Source organism: Oncorhynchus nerka, linkage group LG2 (assembly GCF_034236695.1).
Source record: "Oncorhynchus nerka isolate Pitt River linkage group LG2, Oner_Uvic_2.0, whole genome shotgun sequence".
NCBI lineage: Eukaryota > Metazoa > Chordata > Actinopteri > Salmoniformes > Salmonidae > Oncorhynchus > Oncorhynchus nerka.
Window position 1 is genome coordinate 22,146,182 of NC_088397.1, and position 23,747 is coordinate 22,169,928.

Consider the following 23,747-nt stretch of genomic DNA (forward strand, 5'->3'; position numbering starts at 1 on the left):
TTAAGCACCAGCTGTCAGAGCAGCTCACAGATTACTGCACCTGTACATAGCCCCTCTATAATTTAGCCCAAACAACTACCTCTTTCCCTACTGTATTTATTTATTTATTTTTGCTCCTTTGCACCCCATTATTTTTATTTCTACTTTGCACATTCTTCCACTTCAAATCAACCATTCCAGTGTTTTACTTGCTATATTGTATTTACTTCGCCACCATGGCCTTTTTTTTGCCTTTACCTCCCTTCTCCCCTCATTTGCTCATATTGTATATAGACTTATTTTTCTACTGTATTATTGACTATATGTTTGTTTTACTCCATGTGTAACTCTGTGTTGTGTCGAACCGCTTTGCTTTATCTTGGCCAGGTGGCAATTGTAAATCAATAAATAAAGGTGAAATATATATATATTTCTTTTAAATTCTATCTGCCAACAGCAGAGTCCTGTTCACACAACTCACGGACACAGATTCCATACAACTACCTTTAAAGAAACCCCACAGGACAGCCAGGTTGTGTGAAAGCATGATAACGCCAGCGTCTAGACTGACATTGTGTTATTGCTTATTTATATGTATTTGTCAAATTTCTGAGTCTGCTTTTAATTTGCGGTGCTCAGTTGGTAGAGCATGGTCCTTGCAACGGCAGGGACCATGAATGCACCCAAGTCGCTTTGGATAAAAGTGTCTGCTAAATGGTATATATTATTTGATTCATTGTTAGTGAAGAAACACAGACGAGTTCAGGCAGATATACATATTCATTTATCTTCAAAAAGGAACATTGTGTGTTAAACGTGGAATTCATCTTCAGAGAGTTCATTTTAAAGGGAGACTCAGCTACATGACATCATCGTACACCTCGGGTCAACTTCCTGTTTAGAGACATCATCAACAACTAAATTATAATCTGTCACTGGCTCTTCCCAATATGGGCATGTGTCAATGAACAGTGCAAATTGTCTGTAGGCAGGAAGTTGCCCTGCTGTGTATGATGATGTCATTTTTCAGATTCCACCTTTAATAGAACAAATTAATATATTATAGAATTAGTGAATTCAATATTAAAGTTACCTTCATTGGCAGACTACAGGCAGCAAGCAGTGTCTTTGTGTGAGTGTGTGACTACATAGCAGTGAACACAAACTTTGAGTGTTTTTTTCCAGTAAATCAACACGTGAACAGACAGATGTCCATTTTCCCATCAACTCTCTAACAAAGAATCACAAAAGGACGAGAAGTGAGGAAGACTAAGATGTGAAGACTATGGCTTTGTCGAAAATGGCATCCTGTTCCCTAGATAGTGCACTACTTTTGACCAGACCCATATGGGTCCTGGTCAAAAGTAGTGTACTATATAGGGAATACAATGCCATTTGGGACGCACCCTGTGAGTGCATTGTGTGAAAACAGTCAAATCTCTTTTATCAATACTAGTCTATATTATCAACAGTGTCATGATGAACATCTTTTAGTAAGTGTACAGAATCTCTGTTTTGAAGGACTGAAGGGTAAGGGCTAAGTGAAACATCATAGAATTAGACAAACAGATGCCCTCGTTGGCTAAAATGTTTGTGTGTTTGTATTGTTTTAGCCAGGATTATATATAATGCATCCGGATATCCCCTTACAATATATATATTTTTTAAATCACATGTAAAACTGCAACAAACAAAACAATTCTAAGGGTCAACCAGGGACATACTGCTCCTTTAAAAAATCTTACAAACTTACAATGAAAACACATATAGCCCTCATGTCAGTCACCTCGTTCACATTATCAGGTTTCAGGCAGAGGAGAGAGATGATGGAAAAGGAGGGAGAGAAAGACAGATCGAGAGAAAGAGAGAGAAACAACAGTGTGTTGCTGCTCTCGTCTATCTTCTCCCATCATCTGTAGTAATCTCCCATAGTCAAACCCAACATCTCCTCCACTGTATGGGCTACCAGACGACCAGACCTCCACACCGCTGCACCAGACAAGGGTCCGTGTGTAGTTCTGTCCTGATCAGGAGGCTCCGTCTGTGGGTTCAGTGTGTGGCTCTCTCCCCTGGATGGGTGATACTCTAGATGTCTCTGGGTCTCTTTCCCCTGGGAGAAGGAGTGTTTGTATGAGTGCGTGTGTGACGTCAGTGTGTGTGTGTATGTGTCCATGTGTGTCAAACCGGTGTGCTGTAGGGGCGTCTGTTACTGCAGGGTGTGTTAGGGTAGGTGTCAACGGGGCTATAGTAGCTCAAAGGGGATTGGCCGGGCTGGGTCAAAAAGAAGGGCGCCTGCGGCGTGTCTGACGGGGGCAGTGATTGACACAGTCCGGGGTTGTCATAGTGATACGTATGGAATCCCAGCCGCTCGGTTCCGTTGTGCAGCTCGTCACTAAGTCCCGGGCGTAGCCAGAAGGGGGAGCAGGTGGGGCAGTAGTTGGGGGGAGGGCCCACCTGGAACACACACAATCACCATAGAAATAGAATGATTGAAATAGAATGAGTCATTCAAATTCTATGTATGGATCAACTGCCTACTGTAGCTCTAGGTTTAGGTCTAGGGTTTTGTGTTAGTCCTGTACTCTAACCTCCAGAGGCTCCAGGCAGAGAGGGGTGACAGCCAGGCTGTCCATCCCAGGGGCGCTGCAGGCATTGCAGGCAAAGTGAGCCTGAACCTCCCCTTGAGCATCCCCTTCTCCTCCTCCCGTTCTGTCACCTCCTCCAGCCATGGAAGCAAAGTCCACCTCCGACTCATTTTTCTTACAGCAGTAGTACTGGAATTGGTGAAGGAGGGGAGGTTTTGTTGCAATCAGTTATTGTTCATGAAAGACTGTCCAGATAAAACACACACACGGGCACACGCACACACAAACATACACACAGTCACATGGACACACACACACAGGTTACCTGGAGCCTGCAGTAGCACAGCACTGCTACAATGCAGAGCAGGATGACTGTGGCGAGAAGTCCTCCACTTATTACAACTGTTCCTGCTGACATTAAACTGGTTACAACTCTCCATCAAACCCTGGAGTAAGAGAGAGAGAGAGAGAGAGAGAAGTAGTTAGTTATACTCTATGTTCTTAACTATCACTTGACAGCACATTAAAGGAGTGTAATACTTACATTCAGCAATGGGTTCTATACCTGCAAGAACAAAGACAATCAAAGGACCTAAATTAGTTTGGTTGGGATAGAACAATGATCTTAATGAACTAAGGCCAGGCCCGTGTCTACCATGTGCCTCAGGATATGATAGCAGATCTAGGATCTGTCCATACAATCTTATTAATCATGAAATAAAATGCTAAACTGATGCTAGATCAGCACTCCTCCGAGACGTTTTTTTGTGGATACAGGCCCAGAACTCACATCAGGAGACAGGTAGTGGAGAGGGGGAGGAGGCAGAGAGAGAGAGAGAGAGAGAGAGAGAGTAAATCTCAGTAAGATCAATATAATGGTGTTCCAAAAAAGGTACAGTCGCCAGGATCAAAAATACAAATTCCATCTAGACACCGTTGCCCAAGAGAACACAAAAAACTATACATACCTTGGCCTAAACATCAGCGCCACAGGTAACTTCCACAAAGCTGTGAACGATCTGAGAGACAAGGCAAGATGGGCATTCTATGCCATCAAAAGGAACATCAAATTCAACATACAGTGCCTTGCGAAAGTATTCGGCCCCCTTGAACTTTGCGACCTTTTGCCACATTTCAGGCTTCAAACATAAAGATATAAAACTGTATTTTTTTGTGAAGAATCAACAACAAGTGGGACACAATCATGAAGTGGAACGACATTTATTGGATATTTCAAACTTTTTTAACAAACCAAAAACTGAAAATTGGGCGTGCAAAATTATTCAGCCCCTTTACTTTCAGTGCAGCAAACTCTCTCCAGAAGTTCAGTGAGGATCTCTGAATGATCCAATGTTGACCTAAATGACTAATGATGATAAATACAATCCACCTGTGTGTAATCAAGTCTCCGTATAAATGCACCTGCACTGTGATAGTCTCAGAGGTCCGTTAAAAGCGCAGAGAGCATCATGAAGAACAAGGAACACACCAGGCAGGTCCGAGATACTGTTGTGAAGAAGTTTAAAGCCGGATTTGGATACAAAAAGATTTCCCAAGCTTTAAACATCCCAAGGAGCACTGTGCAAGCGATAATATTGAAATGGAAGGAGTATCAGACCACTGCAAATCTACCAAGAGCTGGCCGTCCCTCTAAACTTTCAGCTCATACAAGGAGAAGACTGATCAGAGATGCAGCCAAGAGGCCCATGATCACTCTGGATGAACTGCAGAGATCTACAGCTGAGGTGGGAGACTCTGTCCATAGGACAACAATCAGTCGTATATTGCACAAATCTGGCCTTTATGGAAGAGTGGCAAGAAGAAAGCAATTTCTTAAAGATATCCATAAAAAGTGTCGTTTAAAGTTTGCCACAAGCCACCTGGGAGACACACCAAACATGTGGAAGAAGGTGCTCTGGTCAGATGAAACCAAAATTGAACTTTTTGGCAACAATGCAAAACATTATGTTTGGCGTAAAAGCAACACAGCTCATCACCCTGAACACACCATCCCCACTGTCAAACATGGTGGTGGCAGCATCATGGTTTGGGCCTGCTTTTCTTCAGCAGGGACAGGGAAGATGGTTAAAATTGATGGGAAGATGGATGGAGCCAAATACAGGACCATTCTGGAAAAAAACCTGATGGAGTCTGCAAAAGACCTGAGACTGGGACAAAGATTTGTCTTCCAACAAGACAATGATCCAAAACATAAAGCAAAATCTACAATGGAATGGTTCAAAAATAAACATATCCAGGTGGTAGAATGGCCAAGTCAAAGTCCAGACCTGAATCCAATCGAGAATCTGTGGAAAGAACTGAAAACTGCTGTTCACAAATGCTCTCCATCCAACCTCACTGAGCTCGAGCTGTTTTGCAAGGAGGAATGGGAAAAAATTTCAGTCTCTCGATGTGCAAAATTGATAGAGACATACCCCAAGCGACTTACAGCTGTAATCGCAGCAAAAGGTGGCGCTACAAAGTATTAATTTAAGGGGGCTGAATAATTTTGCACGCCCAATTTTTCAGTTTTTGGCTTGTTAAAAAAGTTTGAAATATCAAATAAATGTCGTTCCACTTCATGATTGTGTCCCACTTGTTGTTGATTCTTCACAAAAAAATACAGTTTTATATCTTTATGTTTGAAGCCTGAAATGTGGCAAAAGGTTGCAAAGTTCAAGGGGGCCGAATACTTTCGCAAGGCACTGTACCAATTAGGATCTGGCTAAAAATACTTGAATCAGTTATAGAACCCATTGCCCTTTATGGCTGTGAGGTCTGGGGTCCGCTCACCAACCAAGAATTCACAAAATGGGACAAATACCAAATTGAGACTCTGCATGCAGAATTCTGCAAAAATATCCTCCGTGTACAAAGTAGAACACCAAATAATGCATGCAGAGCAGAATTAGGCCGATACCCACTAATTATCCAAATCTAGAAAAGAGACGTTAAATTCTACAACCACCTAAAAGTAAGTGACTCCCAAACCTTCCATAACAAAGTCATCACATACAGAGAGATGAACCTGGAGAAGAGTCCCCTAAGCACGCTGGTCCCGGGGCTCTGTTCACAAACACAAACACACCCCACAGAGCCCCAGGACAGCAACACAATTAGTCCCAACCAAATCATGAGAAAACAAAAAGATAATTACTTGACACATTGGAAAGAATTTACAAAAAAACAGAGCAAACTAGAATGCTACTTGGCCTTAAACAGAGAGTACACCGTGGAAGAATACCTGACCACTGTGACTGACCCAAACTTAAGGAAAGCTTTGACTATGTACAGACTCAGTGAGCAAAGCCTTGCTATTGAGAAAGGTCGCCGTAGGCAGACCTGGCTCTCAAGAGAAGACAGGCTATGTGCTCACTGCCCACAAAATGAGGTGATGACTGAGCTGCACTTCCTAACCTCCTGCCCAATGTATGACCATATTAGAGACAGATATTTCCCTCAGATTACACAGATCCACAAAGAATTTGAAAACAAACACGATTTTGATAAACTCCCTTATCTACTGGGTGAAATACCACAGTGTGCCATCACAGCAGCAAGATGTGTGACCTGTTGCCACAAGAAAAGGTCAACCAGTGAAGAACAAACACCATTGTAAATACAACCAATATTTATGCATATTTATTTTCCCTTTTGTACATTAACCATTTGTACATCATTACAAGACTGTATATATACATAATATGACATTTGTAATGTCTTTATTCTTTTGAAACTTCTGTATATTAAATGTTTACTGTTAATTTCAATTGTTTATTTCACTTTTGTATATTATCTACCTCACTTGCTTTGGCAATGTTAACATATGTTTCCCATGCCAATAAAGCCCCTTGAATTTAATTTAATTGAGAGAGATAGAGAGAGAGAGAGAGAGAGAGAGAGAGAGAGAGAGAGAGAGAGAGAGAGAGAGAGAGAGAGAGAAGGGGCATTCCACAAATCTGTGTGCGTGCATCTGTGTCCATCAGACAGCTCCTCCTCTATGTCACCACTGCTCTAAATTATATACAGCATGGGCAGGTTGATGCCGTTAAAAGCAATGTGAAATCTCCATCTCTCTTTCTCTCTCTGCCTTTCTCTCCCCCCCCCTTCTCTCTCTCTCCTTCTCCCAACCTTCTACCCTCTCTACTCCTCCTCTTCTCCTCATCTCCTTCTCTCTCTATGGACAATGTCCAAGCAGTTCATCACACAACAGGGGATGATTACAATGGCGAGAGAGACAGAGGGAGGAAAGGAAGAGGCAGAGAGTTAAAGCCTGGAAGAAAATATAGGGTTGAAGACTCACCCCTCTACCTTTTCTGACCATCACAGCACACACTGTGTCAGAAAGTGCTGTGGGATTTGACTGTGGACACACACACACACTCCTGTACTGTATGACCTAAAAGGAACCTGTGGTCCCAGGAGGGATCTGCAAAAAACTCCATTAACTATTAACCAGGAGGAAAGAGAGAGACAATGGAGGAGAGGAGAAAAACAGGATCACTATATTACCTACGTAAAATAGTCTACAGGGAATTCATGAGAGGAGAGGAAAGGAGAGGAGAGGAGAGGAAAGGAGAGGAGAGGAGAGGAGAGAAGAGAAGAGAAGAGAAGAGAAGAGAAGAAGAGAGGAGAAAGAGAGGAGAAGAGAAGAGAAGAGGAGAAGAGAAGAGAGGAGAAAAGAGGAGAAGAGACTTGCAATATCATCGTAGATCCTCAATATATCTTCTGTTAAATATAATGATATTAATATTTCGTTGTGGTGTGTGTGGCTTCTAACGTTTCACAGGAATAAATCTCGGTGAGCCTGCAATTTTAAAGCCATGGACGTTCAATTATTCAAAAATCATTCCTGCAACAATATTTTTCCATCAGGGGACAATTTAGCCAGGTAGTCAAGGCGAGACTCTCCCTTTCCTCTCTGCTCTCTCCCTCTCTTCACCCCTCTTCTGAAAGCACTCTTCTCCGTGTAAATAGAGATACACACTCATTCCTAATCTCTCTGTGTGCGTGTGTGTGTGTGTGTGTGTGTGTGTGTGTCTAGGACAGACGCACCACTTGCAGAAATGAACAATGGTAGAAGAGGAGGTGTGGAGAGAGAAAAGTCTACAGGGAATTCAGTCATACTTGGTCTTCTGTGGCTGCCAATAGACTATAACTATATGTCCCAGTGTTTGGAGTTTATACTTTATTGCATTAAAGGTGCTATATGCAACAATTTAGTGATACGAATACAACTGAGAAATACCTGAACTAGCTCAGTACATCTTCCTTACTTTGTCATAATCCAAAAACATCCGTTGCAGAGTCATAGTGTTCTACTCTTTATGTTGTCTACCTGACGGAGATCTTTGGGTTGAAAAGTTGCACTAAACAGAAGTCGATCCATTCAACACTGGGTATCTATTCAACACTGGGTATCTATTCAACACTGGGTATCTATTCAACACTGGGTATCCATTCAACACTGGGTATCCATTCAACACTGGGTATCTATTCAACACTGGGTATCTATTCAACACTGGGTATCTATTCAACACTGGGTATCTATTCAACACTGGGTATCTATTCAACACTGGGTATCTATTCAACACTGGGTATCTATTCAACACTGGGTATCTATTCAACACTGGGTATCTATTCAACACTGGGTATATATTCAACACTGGGTATCTATTCAACACTGGGTATCCATTCAACACTGGGTATCTATTCAACACTGGGTACATATTCAACACTGGGTATCTATTCAACACGGGGTATCCATTCAACACTGGGTATCTATTCAACACTGGGTATCCATTTAACACTGGGTATCAATTCAACACTGGGTATCTATTCAACACTGGGTATCCATTCAACACTGGGTATCCATTCAACACTGGGTACATATTCAACACTGGGTATCTATTCAACACTGGGTATCTATTCAACACTGGGTATCTATTCAACACTGGGCATCTATTCAACACTGGGTACATATTCAACACTGGGTATCTATTCAACACTGGGTATCTATTCAACACTGGGTATCTATTCAACACTGGGTATCTATTCAACACTGGGTATCTATTCAACACTGGGTATCCATTCATGACTTTTGATTTTGCAACCTGCACCTGAAAGTCACTGGAAGTGTATACACTGCTTTTGAACTGTTTTCAACATTACACACACACACACACACAGATCTCACCTGTGTAAATCAGCACCAGGAGGATGGCATCCTGTAGGTCAGGAGTGGACGGCACCTCACAGTCCCCTGGGAAGAGAGACATGACATCATCAGCACAGCACAGGTCAATGTGAACATTGTCAGAACGGTTGAGACATGAGCACAGACATACTGGAACACTACTGGTCTTCAACAGTCTTGCAACTTTGCCTTTGAATTAAGGACGCATTCAAAACAGTGTTTCTGTGCAGTTCTTCCCTTCCTATAACATGAATTGTACCCCACACACAATGCCATTATGTAGATGTAATAGTTTCCTGGAAATGGATCTACACTACCTTTAAACTGATAACCCTTCTGGCACTCATCTAAGGACATGACTGAGGGAGTGGGGTCAGCAATGCCAGGGTATTCTTAAACATAACATCGGCTACAGTGACATTATAGGAAAGGCGTCAATAGCAACTAGTAATAGTGATATTAATAGTGGGAAACACAGGACCAATTATTGTATTTTAAAAAACGTACCTGTCAGATAAGCCCGTATCCTGGTATTTCACAAACCTGTGATTGGGATATTCCCTAAAACACTTTCGGTGTGATTGTCAATGGTGCACTAACTAGAATACTGTATTACACCGTTGCCCGATGCTTTACTTCGACAGCACAAATCCTTTGCCCTGTTCGCTCCAGCAGCTTGTAGTCAATTCGCGCTATAACCGAACTCTCATGTTATCCTTCTTTTCCGTTGTCCCTTGTTTCCACACTCTCACCTGTACTGAGACGGCGTGAGAAATAACTCAGCTGACATCTCATGGCATCTCCCAGATGGTGTCGGTAGGGACACAGAGGCATTGATACGGGCAGAGATTGTCTGTGGTCGGAGAGGCTTTATCCATCATACCGCTGAGACTGGGGGATTGGGGAGAATGGATAATGTTACGCGTAGAGCTACTCCCAACGAGAAAACGCAACAGCCTGCGATATGCGATATGGGTATCCAACGGCGCCCGGGGTGGATTCTGCTGATGTAGGATCAGATGACCAAACCTCTCATTTGAACTTTAAACCGCTCGTTCTAACTTCAAACTGGCCTCAGATCAGCTTCCAGGGACAACCACATCTATCCTACACCAGAGGATGGGGTTTAAAGCCCGCTATGGAAAACGTTAAATCATAAACTAGGCTTATGTCACTGACCTGCTGGGCTCAATTGTATTGCCAAAAAAAGACAATATTATGAAAACGTCTGTTGGACCACCATCCCTTGGCACCCATGACCCAAACATATTAGGTTAGTAAGGTATGTTGTTACAGTGTTAGAAAGACAGTCAACGATAACTTTCAGTTCGAAATATCTAACTGCGTGCACTAGTTCTCTAGTCCTAGGCCTTATCCACAGAAATGTGGGCAATGTCCCTCAAAACGTTGGGGAGAAAAAAAATCCCTAATGCTTGCCTGGGCTGGGTTGGTAGACCAACAGTAGTAGGTCTATGTATGCTTTTTGTTTTACGTGATTTTAGACATTCAATGCAACGGGTAAAATAGCAGCTTCAACTTGCATTTGTTTAGACTTTGTTAGGCAGCGGAGGACAGTGTTGCCAACTCCTCAGTAAGGAAAGTAGCTATTAGCTGTCCCAAAAGTCGTGTGCCATGTGCATGTAATTGTGGACGCTGTAGGAGAGCGGAATTGTGATGGACGCTGTAGGAGCGCGGAATTGTGATGGACGCTGTAGGAGAGAGGAATAACGTCGTGGGAGAGACAAAAAGTGAGTAAAAAACACCCTAAATATGTTTAGAACTACAAATGAACTTTCTTCTGTCGATTCTTGTTTTTTTTTATGTCACAATTCCAACCCTCCTCTCTTATCCGGGCTTGGGACCAGCAAAAGTGACCCTCTGGCGGAGTTACTTATTATTATTATTATTATTTTTAATTGAATTACATTTTTTTGTTATTTAGTTTAGTTTTCTTGATTTGGTTTGGTTTTTAACCTTATGGTCCACTTAGGAGCCTACAGACGTGGCCAAAAGTTTTGAGAATGACACAAATATTAATTTTCACAAAGTCTGCTGCCTCAGTTTGTATGATGGCAATTTGCATATACTCCAGAATGTTATGAAGAGTGATCAGATGAATTGTAATTAATTGCGAAGTCCCTCTTTGCCATGCAAATGAACTGAATCCCCAAAAAACATTTCCACTGCATTTCAGCCCTGCCACAAAAGGACCAGCTGACATCATGTCAGTGATTCTCTCATTAACACAGGTGTGAGTGTTGACAAGGACAAGGCTGGAGATCACTCTGTCATGCTGATTGAGTTTGAATAACAGACTGGAAGCTTCAAAAGGAGGGTGGTGCTTGGAATCATTGTTCTTCCTGTCAACCATGGTTACCTGGAAGGAAACACGTGCCGTCATCATTGCTTTGCACAAAAAGGGCTTCACAGGCAAGGATATTGCTGCCAGTAAGATTGCACCTAAATCAACCATTTATCGGATCATCAAGAACTTCAAGGAGAGCGGTTCAATTGTTGTGAAGAAGGCTTCAGGGCACCCAAGAAAGTCCATCAGTCAGGATGTGGCCCAGAAGTTATTTGACAGCATGCCAGGGCGGATTGCAGAGGTCTTGAAAAAGAAGGGTAAACAGTGCAAATATTGACTCTTTGCATCAACTTCATGTAATTTTCAATAAAGGCCTATGACACTTATGAAATGCTTGTATTTATAGTAACATCTTCAGTATTCCATAGTAACATCTGACAAAAATATCTAAAGACAGTGAAGCAGCAAACTTTGTGAAAATTAATATTTGTGTCATTCTCAACTTTTGGCCACGACTGTACAAATCAAATCAAATGTATTTATATAGCCCTTCGTACATCAGCTGATATCTCAAAGTGCTGTACAGAAACCCAGCCTAAAACCCCAAACAGCAAGCAATGCAGGTGTAGAAGCACGGTGGCTAGGAAAAACTCCCTAGAAAGGCCAAAACCTAGGAAGAAACCTAGAGAGGAACCAGGCTATGTGGGGTGGCCAGTGCTCTTCTGGCTGTGCCGGGTGGAGATTATAACAGAACATGGCCAAGATGTTCAAATGTTCATAAATGACCAACATGGTCAAATAATAATAAGGCAGAACAGTTGAAACTGGAGCAGCAGCATGGCCAGGTGGACTGGGGACAGCAAGGAGTCATCATGTCAGGTAGTCCTGAGGCATGGTCCTAGGGCTCAGGTCCTCCGAGAGAGAGAAAGAAAGAGAGAGAAAGAGAGAATTAGAGAGAGGACACTTAAATTCACACAGGACACCGAATAGGACAGGAGAAGTACTCCAGATATAACAAACTGACCCTAGCCCCCCGACACATAAACTACTGCAGCATAAATACTGGAGGCTGAGACAGGAGGGGTCAGGAGACACTGTGACCCCATCCGAGGATGAATGTTTGACACCCCCGGACAGGGCCAAACAGGAAGGATATAACCCCACCCACGTTGCCAAAGCACAGCCCCCACACCACTAGAGGGATATCTTCAACCACCAACTTACCATCCTGAGACAAGGCCGAGTATAGCCCACAAAGATCTCCGCCACAGCACACCCCAAGGGGGGGGGGGGCGCCAACCCAGACAGGAAGATCACATCAGTGACTCAACCCACTCAAGTGACGCACCCCTCCTAGGGACGGTATGAAAGAGCCCCAGTAAGCCAGTGACTCAGCCCCTGTAATAGGGTTAGAGGCAGAGAATCCCAGTGGAAAGAGGGGAACCGGCCAGGCAGAGACAGCAAGGGCGGTTAGTTGCTCCAGAGCCTTTCCGTTCACCTTCCCACTCCTGGGCCAGACTACACTCAATCATATGACCCACTGAAGAGATGAGTCTTCAGTAAAGACTTAAAGGTTGAGACCGAGTTTGCGTCTCTTACATGGGTAGTCATGTCACACACTCAGTCAACACACAAGTCACAGTAAAATGAGAACATTTTTAGCCATAACATTTTTTTGCATACAATCTACATTAACAATCTAAATGGACCAAAAAGAGACAATAGCAAAAACTGCCAATGGCAATGTGAGAAAATTATGGTAACTAGTCTGGCCCTAATTCAAGTTAATAAGTGTTTAAAAAAAAATGTAAGCCAGGGCGGGATCAGCCAGCAGCGGCTGCCCGCATGCACGATTCATTTGCAGTCTGGAGGAGGGGTGAACATCTCCTGCTCTGACTGCAGCTGGGCGGGACTGCTGCGCGAGGACTGGGCCACTTGTGAGTGCTTTGGGACGGGGTGGGACCAGTGATACCAATTTAGCAACTTTTCAAACTACCCGGGCAATTTTTTTTTTCAAACAGCACCTAGCAACAAAAAAAATAAAAAATCATTTGGAACTTTTAGCAACTTTTGAAAAGTGACTCAAACACTAAAATGCACGCATTTTCCCTCTAAATGAAACAAAAACGATTTTCTCTGTCACACACTCAGTCACAACACACTTGCCTGGCTGCAAAAGTGCATTGTACTCCTCACTCACGCCGCCAAACTTACCCTAGTAAAACTGACTATCCTACCGATCCTCGACTTTGGCGATGTCATCTACAAAATTGCTTCCAACACTCTACTCAGCAAACTGGATGCAGTTTATCACAGTGCCATCCGTTTTGTCACTAAAGCACCTTATACCACCCACCACTGCGACTTGTATGCTCTAGTCGGCCGGCCCTCGCTACATATTCGTCGCCAGACCCACTGGCTCCAGGTCATCTACAAGTCCATGCTAGGTAAAGCTCCGCCTTATCTCAGTTCACTGGTCAGGATGGCAACACCCATCCGTAGCACGCGCTCCAGCAGGTGTATCTCACTGATCATCCCTAAAGCCAACACCTCATTTGGCCGCCTTTCGTTCCAGTACTCTGCTGCCTGTGACTGGAACGAATTGCAAAAATCGCTGAAGTTGGAGACTTTTATCTCCCTCACCAACTTCAAACATCTGCTATCTGAGCAGCTAACCGATCGCTGCAGCTGTACAGTCTATTGGTAAATAGCCCACCCATTTTCACCTACCTCATCCCCATACTGTTTTTATTTATGTACTTTTCTGCTCTTTTGCACACCAATATCTCTACCTGTACATGACCATCTGATCATTTAGCACTCCAGTGTTAATCTACAAAATTGTAATTATTCGCCTACCTCCTCATGCCTTTTGCACACAATGTATATAGACTCCCCTTTTTTTTCTACTGTGTTATTGACTTGTTAATTGTTTACTCCATGTGTAACTCTGTGTTGTCTGTTCACACTGTTATGCTTTATCTTGGCCAGGTCGCAGTTGCAAATGAGAACTTGTTCTCAACTAGCCTACCTGGTTAAATAAAGGTGAAATAAAAAATAAATTAAAACAATTGTGAGGGACGTCGGCAGCAGGCGCTCGGCTCGTGCACAGCCAGTAGCAATTTCAGCAAATGACAAATTGTTGGCTGACTGCAGCAGCAGCAGTACGGGTTCGACGAGCCAAACCAAATGAATATAGTTGGTCACGAATGTTTGATCTTGAACAGAACTTAAAACATCGATCAACATGCTTCAATGAAACATGTACAGAAAAGAGTGGGAGTCTGTACCTGAACAAATGTCAAATCATATTTTTTTGCCGAGATGGCCAGTCAATTTGAGTAAGGTTATTGTGTAGCCAACGTAATGACGCAGTTTTACGTTATCACGCAATGACATGACAACGTCATTTAGCAACTTTTACCAGTGGTCAACCTGCTTCTAGCAACTTACCCTGAAAATTAGTTGGCAACACGCTGCTCATTGAGAAGAGTAAGAACGACACGTGCTTCACGTCAGAGTCTCCAAAAGTCTCCAATAACACCAGAAAAAGTCGCTAGTCTCTTTTTTGAAAATGTGCGCTAGAGGGGTCTGAATACTCGCTAAATATAGCGACAACGTCGCTAAGTTGGCAACACTGGCGGAGGACCGAAAGGCGAACACGTGCTACACCAGCAGAGAGATGAGTTCTAGTGATGACGTGAGGTTCAACATGGACAACAGTAGGCCTAACTTTAGCATGTAGCACCAACGTCAAATGTGTTTTCTAACATCTATTACGTCTCAGATGTTTTGGTGCTTATTAAAAGTCAACTAGGCCGATGCTATTTGTGTCTGTGTGCACACCTGTATTGTGCTAACTCTTAGGATGACTGTGAGGAGATGAATGTGTATTTTTCCCAGAACAAATGGACCAGTTTGGCGGAATGGGAGAAAAAGCGCTACAGAAACATGAAGAGGAACCACTTGGCCATGTTGGCTATAGGTACTATATATCTCTGAGGCATTGATGAAGGATAATGCTCTCTGTTGTTCCTCAGTGGCCTGTTTCAGGACATTAGCCTCAGATAGAAATGTGTTGTGTAGAACAGATATAATTGTCTGTCGGGTTGATCAGGGAATCGTGACCTCTCTATTCATTATATTTCTATGTGGAAAGTTTGGATTGTGCCACCTCTGAATACACCCCAGGTCTGTAGCCGCTGGTCCCTGTATTTATGATGAATGGCCGGGAGGGTAAGGAGAGAGAGCGTAGATCGCCCCCACAAGGACCTAGTGACACAGTGGAGGAAGAATGGACCCCTCACTTGGAGAGAAAATACCAGGGTAAAACTCAAAGGAGAAGGGAGAATAAGTCCAGAACACATTCTACAGCCTTCACATCTAAACCCCCTCAGTCCAGAACACCTTCAACAGAAACCACTTCTAAACTCCCTCAGTCCAGAACACCTTCAATAGAAACCACTTCTAAACCCTCTCAGTCCATAACAACTAAAACATCATTGACTACAGGGTCCAATATCTCACCTGCTATCTCAGCCTTAACCAAAACCCTCAACACAGAGACCTTAACTCCTACTGATTCACAGACCTTAACCTCGTCCCCAACCAGAACCAAACGTTCTGACACCACAGCCACACCTAAAACCTCGACAAGCTCTGAGGTGGCCTCAGCCACGTCCACTGCTACACAGGTAACCACAAGGTCTGACCCCTCGACCCCAGCCAGACCACAGCTGAGCAGAGGACCAGTGGTGACACGTATTTACACCTGGATGTGGACTGACTGGTGCAGTCACAAAATGGGAAGAAAACCTTCAAGACAACCTCACCTGGATGAGCTAACTGGAGAGAGAGAAGGAGAGGAGAGAGAGAGTAGGGACGAGACGGAGTGGAAGAAAGAAGGAGAGGCGAGAGAGAGTAGGGACGAGACTGAGAGGAAGAAAGAGGAGGAACGAGCGAGAGAAGAGGAGAAACAGGAGCTGCTGAACGAAGAGAGAGACGGAGAAAAGGAGAGAGCGAGCAAAGGAGGGATGGAATCAGAGTGGACGAGTGGGGGACAGGAGGAGAGCGGGAGTGAAGGAGAGAGCACACCCAGCAGCTCTCACAGGGTGAGTGAGGAGGGGGAGAGAGGCTATTTTATTCATGTTGACTAATTCCATGAACATATCCTCGCAAGTATTTAGTAATCAGTTGTAATACATGTCTCTGAGTAATAACTCTACTCAGGTGTGAGCCACACCACTGTTGCTACTCTGTGGAACCATTTCCTCCCCTCCTCCTTACAGGACCCAGTGTGTGTGTCAGAGCAGATGAAGAGGGCGTGGCTAAAGCAGGTGAACCTCCGCAGCAGAGTCAGAGTCGGCTATACTGAGGAAGAGGAGCTGAGAGACGAAGATTACCTCTGTGAGTCTCCATCTAAATACAGTGTATCTCTATGTGAAACCTTCATGAACCTGTTTTTAAGGTCTTTATAGATGCAGTATTTTTGTTGTTTGGTTAAATTGCCTCTAATGTCTTGTTTATGCTAGCCAGTAGATAAAACATGATACAATCCTGTACCTAATGGTTAGTTTGTATATTGTGTAGAGAATCTGCTGTTTCTCATCTCTCTCTTTCAGTCTGTGAGGAGTGCAAGTCTTTCTTCATCGAGAAGTGTGAGCTCCACGGTCCCCCCCTCTTCATCCCAGACACCCCTGCCCCCCTGGGGTCCCCAGACAGGGCCAGACTCACCCTGCCGCCCGGCCTAGAGGTCAGGACATCAGCCATCCCTGGAGCTGGGCTGGGGGTCTTCAACCACGGACACAGTGTGACCCAAGGGACGCACTACGGACCGTATGAAGGAGAACTCACAGACACTGAGCTGGCCATGGAGAGTGGATACTCCTGGATGGTGAGAGGAGCGTGTCTGTCTGTCTGATTAAAGCGTAACACCAAGTTCTGATTGGCTGAGTGAGATAACTGCTGAGATGCAATTGGTCCTCAGATCTACAAAAGCAAGCAGAGTGACGAGTACATTGATGCCAAGAGAGACACTCACTCCAACTGGATGAGGTGTGTCTTTTCTCCAGCTATCTATCCCTCTCTCTCTATCTATCCCTCTCTCTCTCTCTCTCCATCTATCCCTCTCTCTCTCTCTCTCCATCTATCCCTCTATCTCTCTCTCTCCATCTATCCCTCTCTCTCTCTCTCTGTCCATCTATCCCTCTCTCTCTCTCTGTCCATCTATCCCTCTCTCTCTCTCTCTGTCCATCTCTCTCTCTCTCTCTCTCTGTCCATCTATCCCTCTCTCTCTCTCTCTGTCCATCTATCCCTCTCTATCTATCTCTCTCTCTCCATCTATCTCTCTCTCCATCTATCTCTCTCTCCATCTATCTCTCTCTCTCCATCTATCTCTCTCTCTCCATCTATCTCTCTCTCTCCATCTATCCCTCTCTCTCTCTCTCTGTCCATCTATCCCTCTCTCTCTCTCTCTCTGTCCATCTATCCCTCTCTCTCTCTCTCTCTGTCCATCTATCCCTCTCTCTCTCTCTCTGTCCATCTATCCCTCTCTCTCTCTCTCTGTCCATCTATCCCTCTCTCTCTCTCTCTCTGTCCATCTATCCCTCTCTCTCTCTCTCTGTCCATCTATCCCTCTCTCTCTCTCTCTCCATCTATCCCTCTATCTCTCTCTCTCCATCTATCCCTCTCTCTCTCTCTCTGTCCATCTATCCCTCTCTCTCTCTCTGTCCATCTATCCCTCTCTCTCTCTCTCTGTCCATCTCTCTCTCTCTCTCTCTGTCCATCTATCCCTCTCTCTCTCTCTCTGTCCATCTATCCCTCTCTATCTATCTCTCTCTCTCCATCTATCTCTCTCTCTCCATCTATCCCTCTCTCTCTCTCTCTGTCCATCTATCCCTCTCTCTCTCTCTCTGTCCATCTATCCCTCTCTCTCTCTCTCTCTGTCCATCTATCCCTCTCTCTCTCTCTCTCTGTCCATCTATCCTCTCTCTCTCTCTCTGTCCATCTATCCCTCTCTCTCTCTCTCTGTCCATCTATCCCTCTCTCTCTCTCTCTGTCCATCTATCCCTCTCTCTCTCTCTCTGTCCATCTATCCCTCTCTCTCTCTCTCTCTGTCCATCTATCCCTCTCTCTCTCTCTCTCTGTCCATCTATCCCTCTCTCTCTCTCTCTGTCCATCTATCCCTCTCTCTCTCTCTCTGTCCATCTATCCCTCTCTCTCTCTCTCTGTCCATCTATCCCTCTCTCTCTCTCTCTGTCCATCTATCCCTCTCTCTCTCTCTCTGTCCATCTATCCCTCTCTCTCTCTCTCTCTGTCCATCTATCTATCCCTCTCTCTCTCTCTCTCTCTGTCCATCTATCTATCCCTCTCTCTCTCTCTCTCTGTCCATCTATCTATCCCTCTCTCTCTCTCTCTCTGTCCATCTATCTATCCCTCTCTCTCTGTCCATCTATCCCTCTATCTCTCTCTCTCTGTCCATCTATCCCTCTCTCTCTCTCTCTCTCTGTCCATCTATCTCTCTCTCTCTGTCCATCTATCTCTCTCTCTCTGTCCATCTATCCCTCTCTCTCTCTCTCTCTCTCCATCTATCGCTCTCTCTCTCTCTCTCTCTCTCTCCATCTATCGCTCTCTCTCGCTCTCTCTCGCTCCCTCTCTCTCTCTCTCTCGCTCTCTCTCTCTCTCTCTCTCTCGCTCTCTCTCTCTCTCCATCTATCTCTCTCTCTCCATCTATCTCTCTCTCTCCATCTATCTCTCTCTCTCTCCATCTATCTCTCTCTCTCCCTCTCTCCATCTATCTCTCTCTCTCTCTCTCCATCTCTCTCTCTCTCTCTCGCTCTCTCTCTCTCTCCATCTATCCCTGTCCATCTATCCCTCTCTCTCTCTCTCTCCATCTCGCTCTCTCTCTCTCTCGCTCTCTCTCTCTCTCCATCTCTCTCTCCATCTCTCTCTCCATCTCTCTCCATCTATCCCCCTCTCTCTCCATCTATCCCCTCTCTCCATCTATCCCCTCTCTCTCTCCATCTATCCCCTCTCCATCTATCCCTCTCTCTCTCTCTCTCTCTCCTATCCCTCTCTCTCTATCTCTCTCTCTCTCTCTCTCTCTCTCTCTATCCTTCTCTCTCTCTATCCCTCTCTCTCTCTCTCCATCCCTCTCTCTCTCTCTCTCTCTCTATCCTTCTCTCTCTCTATCCCTCTCTCTCTCTCTCTCCATCCCTCTCTCTCTCTCTCTCTCCATCTATCCCTCTCTCTCTCCATCCCTCTCTCTCTCTCTCTCTCCATCCCTCTCTCTCTCTCTCCATCCCTCTCTCTCTCTCTCCATCTATCCCTCTCTCTCTCCATCTATCCCTCTCTCTCTCTCTCTATCCCTCTCTCTCTATCTCTCTCTCTCTCTCTCTCTCTCTATCCTTCTCTCTCTCTCTATCCCTCTCTCTCTCTCTCTCTCTATCCTTCTCTCTCTCTCTCTATCCTTCTCTCTCTCTCTATCCCTCTCTCTCTCTCCATCCCTCTCTCTCTCTCTCTCTCCATCTTTCTATCCTCCTGTGTTTTCATCTGGTTCGATGATGTTGACCTGAATTGATTTAATTCTTATCGTCTCCCACTGAGCTGTTGTTTATTAATGTTGTATATTATGTCATGTTTCATGTTTTGTGTGGACCCCAGGAAGAGTAGCTGCTGCTTTTGCAACAGTTAATGGGGATCCTAATAAACTACCTTCCCTCTCTCTTACCACTCCTTCTCTCTCTGTCAGGTATGTGAACTGTGCCCGTAGTGAGGAAGAGCAGAATCTGGTGGCGTTCCAGTACAGAGGAGGGATTCTGTACCGCTGCTGGAAGCCTATAGCTGTTGGAGAGGAGCTGTTGGTTTGGTACGGAGAGGAGTACGCCAGAGACCTGGGCATCGTCTTCGACTTCCTCTGGGACAGAAAGAGCTCCGCTAGAGGTACTTTCTCTCTCTCTCCCTATTCCCTTTCCTCGTCCCTCTAGAACAGGCAGTCACTATGCAGTAATGAATGTATTTCCCTCAGTCAGCTGAATGCACAGCTTACTTCATAGAACTGTGGTTACGTGAGTAATCTTCTATATCCGCTATAGTGGCTGGGGCAAACAGAGGTAACAGCGGTTTCTAGCGCATATTCAAGTAGTTTTCTTCCTACAAATTTGTCTCTTGCTTTTTAGTGGTTGCCGCTATTAGCGACTATGACCCCATGCCTGAAAGCTAAGATTCTCAGGAACACGTATCGTCTGTTTCCATCTATGGCACACAGGCTGTGCAGGCCTTGTTTAGAAGATTCTCAGGAACACGTATCGTCTGTTTCCATCTATGGCACACAGGCTGTGCAGGCCTTGTTTAGAAGGTTCTCAGGAACACGTATCGTCTGTTTCCATCTATGGCACACAGGCTGTGCAGGCCTTGTTTAGAAGATTCTCAGGAACACGTATCGTCTGTTTCCATCTATGGCACACAGGCTGTGCAGGCCTTGTTTAGAAGATTCTCAGGAACGCGTATCGTCTGTTTCCATCTATGGCACACAGGCTGTGCAGGCCTTGTTTAGAAGGTTCTCAGGAACACGTATCGTCTGTTTCCATCTATGGCACACAGGCTGTGCAGGCCTTGTTTAGAAGGTTCTCAGGAACACGTATCGTCTGTTTCCATCTATGGCACACAGGCTGTGCAGGCCTTGTTTAGAAGATTCTCAGGAACACGTATCGTCTGTTTCCATCTATGGCACACAGGCTGTGCAGGCCTTGTTTAGAAGATTCTCAGGAACACGTATCGTCTGTTTCCATCTATGGCACACAGGCTGTGCAGGCCTTGTTTAGAAGATTCTCAGGAACGCGTATCGTCTGTTTCCATCTATGGCACACAGGCTGTGCAGGCCTTGTTTAGAAGATTCTCAGGAACACGTATCGTCTGTTTCCATCTATGGCACACAGGCTGTGCAGGCCTTGTTTAGAAGATTCTCAGGAACACGTATCGTCTGTTTCCATCTATGGCACACAGGCTGTGCAGGCCTTGTTTAGAAGATTCTCAGGAACGCGTATCGTCTGTTTCCATCTATGGCACACAGGCTGTGCAGGCCTTGTTTAGAAGGCGGAGTGATGTGAACGTATCTGCACAGAATGACTAGTGGAAATAAATGGCTTCTCCACAGAATGCTTGATGATCAATCCCTAATGTTTTCCTGAACTTTCCAATACCTTAAATGCATTTCATTCACCCCAAAACATACTTCCTTCCAGTGGTGGAAAAAGTACCCAATTGTCATACTTGAGTCAAAGTAAAAAAATACTTTAGTAGAAAATGACTCAACTAAAAGTGAAAGTCACCCAGTAAATTACTACTTGAGTAAAAGTCAAAGTATTTGGTTTTAAATATACATAAGTATCAACAGTAAATGTAATCGCTAAAATATACTTTAAGTATGTAAAGTAAAAGTATAAATCATTTAACAAACCTTATATTAAGCAAACCAGACTGCAGGATCCTTGTTTTTGAAATGTTTTTATGGATAGCCAGGGGCACACTTCAACACTCAAACATCATTTACAAACTAAGCGTGTGTGTTTAGTGAGTCTGCTAGAGCAGAGACAGTAGGGATGACCAGGGACATTCTCTTGATAAGTGTGTGAATTAGACAATTTTCCTGTCCTGCTAAGCATTTAAAATGTAACTAGCTAGTACTTTTGGGTGTCAGGGAAAATTATAAGGAGTAAAACGCACATTATTTTCATTAGGAATGTAAGTGAAGTAAAAGTTGTCAACAATATAAGTAGGAAAATAAAGTACAGATACCCCCCCCAAAACTACTTAAGTAGTACTTTAAAGTATTTTTACTTAAGTACCTTCCACTGCTTCCTTCACTGAAATTTGGCATTATCTGATTTGACATATTTTGTGTCCAAACATTGTGAATCAAATAGCTTCATGGTCCTTGTTAATAGTATTTCAAATAGCATGAATATGAATCAATTTGGGAAGGCTACGGTGGCTCACCCAGTGAGTGTTTTCACGTAAGTGTCTCCCCCAGAAATATTAGACTACCACTGCTCTAGAACTACCGGTTTAATTCCCCCTCTTTCCATCTCTATATTCAAGTGAAGTGGAATATAATGATATCATTAGACTTTTTCTTTCAGTATTTGCTTCTCTATCCAGCTTGCTATTCTCTTTGACCTCTGAACACCCCTTCTGTTTCTCTATCCAGCTTGCTATTCTCTTTGACCTCTGAACACCCCTTCTGTTTCTCTATCCAGCTTGCTATTCTCTTTGACCTCTGAACACCCCTTCTGTTTCTCTATCCAGCTGGCTATTCTTTGACCTCTCTGAACACCCCTTCTGTTTCTCTATCCAGCTTGCTATTCTCTTTGACCTCTGAACACCCCTTCTGTTTCTCTATCCAGCTTGCTATTCTCTTTGACCTCTGAACACCCCTTCTGTTTCTCTATCCAGCTGGCTATTCTTTGACCTCTCTGAACACCCCTTCTGTTTCTCTATCCAGCTTGCTATTCTCTTTGACCTCTGAACACCCCTTCTGTTTCTCTATCCAGCTTGCTATTCTCTTTGACCTCTGAACACCCCTTCTGTTTCTCTATCCAGCTTGCTATTCTCTTTGACCTCTGAACACCCCTTCTGTTTCTCTATCCAGCTTGCTATTCTCTTTGACCTCTGAACACCCCTTCTGTTTCTCTATCCAGCTTGCTATTCTCTTTGACCTCTCTGAACACCCCTTCTGTTTCTCTCCTCCCCTCCCTCCTTATCTTTCAGGTGTGAATGAGTCGTCCCAGTCTCAGATCTTTTCCTGCTCTGGTTGTCCGTTCTCCTTCACGGCTCAGATCTACCTCTACAAGCACACGAAGAGATGCCACAGGGAAGAGTACGTCAGGCTGCCGAGGAGTGAAGGGATTAGATCAGAGACACTAGCACCACCCAGTGGCTCTCAGCAGTGTTCAACAACTCCAGATCGCACCCCAATCACACTCCTCACCCAGAAACAACGAGACACAGGGAAACCAAGACCTCACCACTGCTCTCAGTGTGGGAAGAGTTTCCATCAATCAGGAGACTTAAAGGTGCACCAACGTACTCACACAGGAGAAAGACCGTATCATTGTTCCCAGTGTGGGAAGAGGTTCAGTGTGTCAGGAAATTTAAAGACACACCAGCGTATTCACACAGGAGAGAGGCCGTATCACTGCTCTCAGTGTGGGAAGAGTTTCCATCAATCAGGAGACTTAAAGGTGCACCAACGTACTCACACAGGAGAAAGGCCGTATCACTGTTCCCAGTGTGGGAAGAGGTTCAGTGTGTCAGGAAATTTAAAGACACACCAGCGTATTCACACAGGAGAGAGGCCGTATCACTGCTCTCAGTGTGGGAAGAGTTTCAGAGAGTCAGGGTGTGTTAAGAGACACCAGCGTATTCACACAGGAGAGAGGCCGTGTGACAGTCAGGAAGCTTAAAAAGCGTACTCACACCTGACTGAGTCACTAGCACCAACTGAGTTACCTGTGGCATTCCAAAACTCAAAATGCCGCAAATAGTTTGTTTGTTGGAATAAAAATCTAGTTTGACTGTGTGTACACCATCTTTGATTCCGCGTGTGCTGTGTGAGAGGGTGACTGCAGTGAGACATGTTGAATATGACAGGCCAGGACTCGTCCATGTTTGACCCTTACCTGAA

The 23,747-nt window shown here is 44.4% G+C and overlaps 1 protein-coding gene and 1 pseudogene across 2 annotated transcripts; one reads left to right on the plus strand and one right to left on the minus strand.

Moving 5' to 3' along the window:
* Positions 1 to 740: 740 nt before the first annotated feature.
* Positions 741 to 14,476, minus strand: LOC115117415 (protein FAM163A-like). Of its 2 annotated transcripts, XM_029645888.2 has the most exons (5): positions 8,761 to 14,476; positions 3,109 to 3,129; positions 2,890 to 3,010; positions 2,568 to 2,753; positions 741 to 2,433 (listed from the first exon to the last, which is right to left on the minus strand). In XM_029645888.2, the coding sequence occupies exons 3-5, from the start codon at positions 2,980 to 2,982 to the stop codon at positions 2,158 to 2,160; spliced, it is 555 nt and encodes a 184-aa protein (XP_029501748.1). In that variant the 5' UTR covers positions 2,983 to 3,010; positions 3,109 to 3,129; positions 8,761 to 14,476; the 3' UTR covers positions 741 to 2,157. The 2 variants fall into 2 exon arrangements, with proteins under 2 accessions (XP_029501748.1, XP_029501749.1); XM_029645889.2 differs by lacking the exon at positions 8,761 to 14,476 and having other exon boundaries at positions 3,109 to 3,651.
* A 41-nt stretch (positions 14,477 to 14,517) lies between these two features.
* On the plus strand, positions 14,518 to 23,651 carry LOC115117410 (histone-lysine N-methyltransferase PRDM9-like; annotated as a pseudogene).
* Positions 23,652 to 23,747: the final 96 nt, after the last annotated feature.

Excerpts from the sequence above, each read along its gene's own strand:
- LOC115117415 (XM_029645888.2), bottom strand. The coding sequence starts at position 2,982 with ATGTCAGCAGGAACAGTTGTAATAAGTGGAGGACTTCTCGCCACAGTC. Across the intron at positions 2,754-2,889 it reads TGTGCTACTGCAGGCTCCAG|TACTACTGCTGTAAGAAAAA; the intron begins GTAACCTGTGTG and ends CACCAATTCCAG. Across the intron at positions 2,434-2,567 it reads TCTGCCTGGAGCCTCTGGAG|GTGGGCCCTCCCCCCAACTA; the intron begins GTTAGAGTACAG and ends TGTGTGTTCCAG.